At 34.3% G+C, this 8,439-nt stretch overlaps 2 protein-coding genes across 2 annotated transcripts; one reads left to right on the top strand and one right to left on the bottom strand.

Moving 5' to 3' along the window:
* Positions 1-1,663: 1,663 nt before the first annotated feature.
* LOC106766444 (inactive TPR repeat-containing thioredoxin TTL3) lies at positions 1,664-4,415 on the top strand. Its single transcript, XM_014651172.2, has 5 exons — positions 1,664-2,781; positions 2,901-3,096; positions 3,290-3,462; positions 3,536-3,869; positions 3,970-4,415. Exons 1-5 carry the CDS (start codon positions 1,949-1,951, stop codon positions 4,093-4,095), a joined length of 1,662 nt encoding a protein of 553 aa, XP_014506658.1. The 5' UTR covers positions 1,664-1,948; the 3' UTR covers positions 4,096-4,415.
* A 3,075-nt stretch (positions 4,416-7,490) lies between these two features.
* Positions 7,491-8,439, bottom strand: LOC106767202 (PLAT domain-containing protein 3). Its single transcript, XM_014652042.2, has 2 exons — positions 8,303-8,439; positions 7,491-8,210 (listed from the first exon to the last, which is right to left on the bottom strand). Exons 1-2 carry the CDS (start codon positions 8,372-8,374, stop codon positions 7,725-7,727), a joined length of 558 nt encoding a protein of 185 aa, XP_014507528.1. The 5' UTR covers positions 8,375-8,439; the 3' UTR covers positions 7,491-7,724.

Genomic DNA, 8,439 nt, shown 5'->3' with positions numbered 1-8,439 from the left:
TTACGTAGTGTTTTATATATATATATATATATATATATATATATATATTATTAGTCTTTGAAATTAAACATTAAGCACAATATTTATACTGTGATTAGTGTAATTATTTATTAGTTAATATTAATTTAAATTTAATATTAAAAAATGAAGAATATTTAACAGTAAAAAAATCTATATTATAACTTAATATAAAGATGTTTTATTATTGATGGTTTTTTTAAGATAAAATTATTATTATTTTTTAAATGATAGTATTTTACAAAGTAAAATACAAATATATTTTTTAAATTTTATTTTATTAAATAGTTAAGAATTGAAATATCATAAAAGAGAAAAAGCAGTATAGGTAAAATTATTTAATTTATTTAAATAATAATACTTTTTGAAATAAAATAAAATATATTAAATAATCAAGAAGTTATATTAAATTATAAAAAAATAATAACTGATCTCTAATAAAAAAATATGGGGAAAAACGTAAACTACCTCTTCAGATATATGTGGCAGCAAAAAGGAAAAAAAGAAAAATTAAAAAAATCAAATGAAAAGGAAATTGATAATTTGAATACTTGTCAACAATATAAATGTGGGTAAGAAGATAAGTTCCCTAATATATATATTTTTATTATAATAATATATTATAATGGCTAAATAGCTAAAAATATTAACTTTTATGACCAACAAAAAAAATGTTTAAGAAAAATTAAATTAATATATTCTTTTCTTATATTATCATAGATTTTATAATATATGTTTTTCTTGTATTATAATATATTTCATTACTCTAACTTTTTTAATTGAGATTATATCTCATAATATATTTACATTTTAGTTTGATTATTCCTATTTATATATTACATTTGTTTATAATATTTTAATTTTAATTTCCTTTTTATCTCATTCCATATATTAATACCATCTTTCAATATATTTCTATCGTTTAAACAGTCTATATTAGTTTTATTTACAAATTTTAATATCAACTTCAACTTCATATTCTTTATAAAATCTAATAAATAGAAAGATAATTAGTCTAAAATTATTATAATATCAATTACATTTATTATATTTAAAACTAAAATCATGGTTATCTCATTAACATTTACTTCTTCATTAATTTAATAGTAATATTTATAACAATATAGTCTAATTCAAACCTTAACGATGAAATAAAATATGAATCAACATTCACTTACTTCATCATTTACTATAAAAAAAAATATTAACCAATAAATAAATATAAAAAATAAAAACTAACCAGTGCATACATACGGTCGGAAAACTAGTATTTGATAATATGAAAAATCTGAATTTAAAACAAAGATCAATATTAATTTTTCTTAAATTATTATTATTTAGTGGGTTGTTTTCTTCCATTAACTTTAAAAAAAATAAAATTTAATAAATTTAAATAACATTATCCAACAGGCGCCAAGTTTGATGTGTTGTTTTCTTCCATTAAGAAAATAAGGTCATAATAGATTTGTTTACATATATGTTACAGCTGGCATGCAAACGTGCGATGCATGTTTGTCTTAGTTGTTGAGATGTAAGAAATGAAGGAGGGCATAATAGGAAGTCTACCATTTCCCAAAATTGTCGAGAGATCCTTCATCCACACATAATCAAACAAGCAACTGAAACGAAACAAAAAACAAAAAAACTGAAAACCATTTTGCTTTTAAAAAATTTACACATTTCTGCATCATTGTCGGATGGTTTGTATCAATGTTTGCACTTTCATATTTTAAGATTGAAGCTTTTGTTGTTTCGATGTTCGATTTTACATGGTTTAGTTGGAGATGTCTGAAGTCGTGAGTCATTAGAATCAATCTCTATTTTGTACAATTCTGATATCAATCTTACCAATCTTTCATCACGATGATCAACAACAACAACACTGCCTTAACGAAGCATCCTTAAACACAGATAACCAAACCATTTGAACATGGGAAACAACTCCCTTAGTAAATGTGGCTGTGGTGGCTTAATATTCTGGCGTTCTACTCCCAAAGACAGCAATTTTGAAGAGGCACCAAACACCTCAGACACAAAAAAACAACAGGCTAGTCGTGAAGGTGTAACTTCCATTGAAACATCTTCATCTGATAAACACGCAGATTCTTCACCTGGTTCAAACGCCAAACCAGTCCCTCTTGTTAACCAAACCCTCCAAAGGAACCATCCTAAAGTGTTACAAACCGAGGGCTACGTGAACAATGGAAGAAGGGTCCCTAAAGATGCAGTTGGCATTTCTGGTGAACTTGAAAGCATGTTTTCCGATCGCCAAAAGGGAAGCAACACCCTTGTTTGTGCTTCTTCTAGCAACGTGATGATGCACAGTAATCTAGGTAACCTCAGGAAAGGAGGGAATACCAACACCTATTCCCAGAACGTCGGGGATTATCGGTCCAAGAAAAGCGATGAAACCCCTGTTTCTAATGGAAGAAGATACACAAACCAAAGGGTGGAGAATGCAAGTAAAGGAAGCACGGAAAAAGTGGGTTCTCTATGCAGGGTCGTTTCTACTAGAATGGACCCCGAACAATTGAAGATAATGGGCAATGAGGATTACAAGAATGGAAGATTTCAAGAAGCATTGGCTCTTTATGATGCTGCAATTTCAATTGACCCCAATAAAGCTTCCTACAGGAGCAACAAAAGTGCAGCATTAACGGGTCTTGGGAGGCTTCTGGAGGCTGTGTTTGAATGCAGAGAAGCCATTCGAATAGAGCCTCATTATCAAAGAGCTCATCAGAGATTGGGGAACCTGAGCAAGAGGTATTCTCGCACAAGAAATAATTAAACTGTGATTGTGAAATATAGTACTTCCATTTTCTTTCTTTCTTTCTTTCTTTCTTATTGATGTTGTCTAAGTGTTTGCTTATGGTTTGCGACAGATTAGGAGAAACAGACAAGGCTCTATATCATTACAAACTAGCAGGATCGGAGGCTGACCCGGAGGAGATGGCTAAAATAAAAAGAATTCAGTTCCATTTAAACAAATGCACTGAGGCACGTAGGATAGGAGATTGGAACAACTTGATTAAGGAGGCCAGCAACGCTATTTCATCTGGTGCAGATTCTGCTCCACAGGTTTGCTTATGTTCTCTATTACACTACACATTATCACTTTTTCTAGGATAATAATCTCCACATGACTTGTCAGTCACATAGGAACTAATTGTGATCATGAGCATGTGATACTTTGTATTAACTCTTTCTTGCATGCATACACACATGCACTCCAATCATGCTAATATGACTCTGATTGTGGCTTTACCTGAAGATATTTGCGTTGCAAGCCGAGGCATTTTTGAAGCTCCGTAGGCATCAACATGCAGAGGAAGCACTTTTGAAGGGACCTAATTTTGATGTTGATCAGTGCACCAGGTTCTTTGGACAAATTTGTAATGCAAACCTGTTGGTGATTCGGGCTCGGGTTTATTTGGCAGTTGGCAGGTTAGCGTATCATTTATAAAGGAAGAACAGAATGTGCTTCTTAATCTTCATATAACACTCATTGTTGTACCAGATTTGAAGATGCTCTGGTTGCAATTAATCAAGCATGTAAGCTAGATTCAAACAACAAGGATGCGATGAAGGTGATGATGAAGGCTAAAGCTGTGGCCAGGGCTAGATCAAATGGAAACGAGCTTTTCAAGGCATCAAACTTCTCAGAAGCTTGTGTTGCCTATGAAGAGGGGTTAGAGAATGATCCATATAACTCAGTTTTGCTATGCAACCGAGCTGCATGTAGATCAAAACTAGGCCAATTTGAGAAGGCAGTGGAAGATTGCAATGCTGCTCTTAACTTGCGACCATCTTACATCAGAGCCAGGCTAAGAAGGGCAGATTGCAATGCAAAGGTAAAAAAATGCACTCAAGTTTGCTTTTTTTATGAACATAACGCAGTGTGTTTTTAACATTTTTGATGTGGTTTGTGTTATGTTTACGATGCAATTGTAGTTGAAAAGATGGGAAGCTTCAGTTCAAGACTATGAGATATTGGTAAAAGAGACACCGGAGGATGAGGGAATAAGAACGTCTTTGATGGAGGCCAAAGAGCATCTTATGCAAGAGCGAAGGGAATGATGGTGATCAAGTATGGTGGAGTTGTAGAGAGAATGGTTTTGGTGACAAAGGAAAATGGCCCTACTGTGATTGTAATGTGAAGGATGATAGATAAGCACACTTATGGTGAACGATCAATTATCAATTCCTTTGTATAAAAAGGATAAAGCACGTTGTGGAGGAACACTAGGGAGCCATTGCCATGGGGAAAAAGGTGCACATTAATTATTTCTAATGTTGAATCAATCAAGTGAAGGTGCAAATTTTTCCATTTTTATATTGAGATTGAACTTTGAATTGAATGTTTGGAGATAGCTTGATATATCCTCTTATGTTTTGCCATGGACAGATTGATTTTAAAGAAACTATTTTGTTTTTTAAGTGAAGATATATCTACACATGTAAATTTGTTTCATCTCGATAAGCAAATTAATAAATTATACGCCAACTGCATACAAGAAGTTATGTCAACTGTTGCTGTTGTTAATGTTTCTGTAAACTCCTTTACTAATTCCTACGGCATGACATACAAACTTAATTAACGAAAATTTTACTCTTCGTCGTTGAACAACCAACCTCATGTTAATAAACGACATGGCAGAGCAATTGATGGTCATAAAAACAACACAGTTGAGTACTAAATAATGTACGTACATCCATGATTTTTTATAGGTTTAATTTCTGTTTTCTTCTTTGGTTATGAATAAGTTTAGTCTTAATTTAGAGGTTTCATTTGCTCCTCGTATTTGTGTATCAATTTCAATTTGGTTATCGGTTTTTTTTTTTTTTTTCAATCGAGTCCTATTATTTATGAAAATGAGGCAATTAAACTCTTTCCGTTAAGTTTTTGTGTGTGATGACGTGGTGCACAATTTAAATACTGATGTAAGAGTATTATATTATGTGGATTTTTTTAGGTAATGAGATGGCATAAAAAGCTGTCAACTCTTCTTCTTCTTCTTTCTCATCATTTTCTCTCTACCATCTCTTCCATCCCTCAAAAGCTGCAATCTTTCTTTGTTTTTTTCTCTTCTACTTCATCTTTCAACTTTTTTCGTCCTTCTCCATTGTTTCTCATTCTGCGATCACACCACACTGCAATAAAAAACTGCAATAAAAACTATTCTGATGTCAAAACAACAAAACTCAATTAAAACCCAAAATTTATGATACATAAAAAAACATTGCTTTGAAGAAAAAAATTGAAATTGGAATTGAATGGTTAAAGGGAACATACCTATTAAGATGGTTACTCTTAAACGGAATGAAAGAGACACAGAAAAAAAAAAGGAATGACTTTTTGAAAACCCTAATTCGTTCTCTCATCTTGAAAGTGAAGACAGTGCTCCATAGCCTTCAAGTGATTCAAATCGGAGAGATAAATCTACAGAACTATTGCATAGATTTAGCCGAGAAGTTTAGTTATGCATTCACTGGTAGAGTAAGAAGTAAACCTTAGCTTCTGAAAATGTCCAGGAATGGAAGATGAATATGTTAATGGACTGTTATATGAGGTGTTTTCATCATAAAATTTAGGGATTTTGTTTTAGTGAAAGGCTTTGAATCAGGAGTGGAGGGGAGTGACGAACATGTGTGGTATGATGTTGCGGAAGAGGGAAAGGTTCCGCTGTAGTAGGTTGAGACGGGACTCACCGGCGATTTGGCGAGCGCCGGCAATGACGATGCAGAGATCGAAGCCAACAATGACGGAAGAGTCGGTGGAAGCGTGAATCTTGGTGTGGTGGAGGAAGGTCGCGACGTGCTAGAGGTTGAGCATCTCGCCGCGGAGCTTGCCGGTGTTGTCAACATGACACCTGCAACCATTCCATTGCACAATCCAACCCACTGAGGATCAAGCTCCACAAAGAAGAAGGGCACAACACCTAAACCAGCAACTGCTGCCATCGTTAGGGTAAACAACGCAACAGTTGAAATTTGGTGATCCAATTCGCCATTTGAATTCAAGAGAAAACCCAGCAAAAAAAAGAAAAACACAATCTTAGCCTCAGATTTGGAGCCATGTGCAAAAATACCCAATATCTAAAAGAAAACTTTCCTCAGATTTGTCTACAAGAGTTTGACAATCTTCTCTCCAGTGGAAGAAGGGTGAATGTGGATACTATGTGACTTCTATTTGTTTTCTCTAATAATCAATAATTAATTATTATACTGTAAGAACCTAAATTCCAAGAAAGACCGGAAGAGAAAGGATTGAATAAGCTTTTTTTTATCTGGGTCGTTGAGTAGGATCGTGTTCTGATTGGTTTGGAATTTGGAATCCCAATCTGCTCTGAAAAATATGCAGAATGGTGAGGATTTGGTGGCAAACGAAAAATTTGTGCCTTAAAATGGGGGTGGTGGAAGGAACTTGGAGGCTAGAGCATTTGGGTGTGAAAGAGGAGTTTACGGTTTGGCGATTGGAGAAGAGGCCGCAAACGACAGGACGATTCTGGGAGGGTTTTTGGTGGCCGTAGAAGAAGTAGAACTTGTATTTATTTGGTTGAGGAACCTGTGAAGACCTTGGTTCAGTATTGAAGATGAAGAAGATGAAGAAAAAAAAAATTACACATCGACCTGGAATTCATTTAATTTAATACACAATGTTATGTCACTTATATTACTTAAAAAAATCCAAGTCAGTAACTGTTAGCGTTAGTGAAAATTTAATGGAGAAGGTTTAATTGTCTCATTTTCACAAATAATAGTATCTAATTGAGACAGAGAAAATCTATGATCAAATTGAGATTGACACACAAATACATACATACGAAGATCAAATGAGGATTTAAACCTAATTTAGATATGAATAATATTGTTCTATTTTAAAAATATTAAAATTAAATTAAGTCAAATAAATATATATAAAAACTAAATTAAAATTAAGAAAGTAATATTTACTTTTCACATTGACATGTAATATTGTCCTATGAGGAGTGACTTAAAAAATTTGACATGTGATAACAAAAAGTGTTAAAAAAATAAGAAAAATTAAAAAAACAATATATTAATATGTGACATATAGTTAATTTCGTTAATAATTTATTTTAAAAAAACGTATTAAGATACTTTTCAAAAGTTTGAATACAATTGAAAAAAATAAACTAAGCGGATACTAATTTACTTGTTTTTAATTCAAGTAACAACAAAATTTGCTATAACCTTTTATTATGGTCCAACTTAAGCTTTTTGTTTTTGTCCAATACATATGGACTAAAGCTGATTTTTATTGGTTAATCTGATCAGTTGATGATCAAGTACCACGGTTTTAATGATTCTATACGTATTCCTTGTGTACATTGGTTTTGAAAAACTAATTAACTTGAATTATAGATGTAATTTTGGCTGTATAAATTCCACGTAACTGGTTATTTCTTATCTTGCAATCAAATTGGTTATTCTGCAGTAACAGGCGTATCTGAAGCCTGTAATAAGATCGTCTTTTAATATTTTGAAAAGCGAATTCAAACCTTTCAATACACAAGAGACTACAATACCATAGCGATTGATACAGATAGTTTCCATTATTATTGAAAACCACAAAGAAAAGAACGGGTTTTGAACCCTCAAACCCGCTTTTCCAATTCAAGTACTAAGGCGATACTTATTTTTTTCGCGACCGTTGCCATAAACCTTCCTCATAGACGTGCATTCTAGATTGCAGATCTGGGTCCAGATCCGGATCCGGATTCGGATCGAGCGCGCTCCGAAGCTGGCCGGGCCTGTTCCAAGCTATAGCGGCAGTGGTTCCTGACTTGCCAAAGCTGGTAGGGGGAGGTGTCGAGAGCGAGCCACTCTTCCACATCGAACTGTTCCTGAGAACAGGGTATGTGGGGCCCAGTGGAGGTGACTTCGACGTAGTTAAGGTACCAGCCGTGGTGCGAACCGGATCCGTCAGAAGTAACGTTGACGGCACAAACGGGTCCGTCAAGACAAGGTGCCTTTCCGCTGAAGATGTCGAGGTTGCCGCGCTCGAAGTAGTTGTAACCCTTTCCCATCAAACCGCCCCACGCTTCGAGGTTTTTAATGTAGATGTAGTAGCCGTACTTGTCGTACAACTTGATCCCGATCTTGGAGTCGGTTCCGCCCTTAAGCACCGATCCGGTTCTAACGTACGCCGTGTACACGCAATCGTCATCCTGCATTCAATTAAACTTCCGAGCTGAGTAACAGTATGGCAGAGATTAACGAGATCGTGAAAATTATGAATAAGTGCAGAGTTTTGTCTTACCGATCTAACGGTTCCCGCGATGCAGAGTGAAAGGAGGAAGATGAGTGATAGAGAGAGTGTTGAAGGTGCCATTTTTGCGTTCCTCGGAGGAGTGCTGAAGAAGAAGGTGTTGCCATCGGTAGTGATTTATAAAGGGG

Source organism: Vigna radiata, chromosome 7, assembly GCF_000741045.1.
Source record: "Vigna radiata var. radiata cultivar VC1973A chromosome 7, Vradiata_ver6, whole genome shotgun sequence".
Lineage (NCBI taxonomy): Eukaryota > Viridiplantae > Streptophyta > Magnoliopsida > Fabales > Fabaceae > Vigna > Vigna radiata.
The sequence above is the reverse complement of the archived record's forward strand: the minus strand, read 5'-3'. Positions and strand labels throughout refer to the sequence as shown.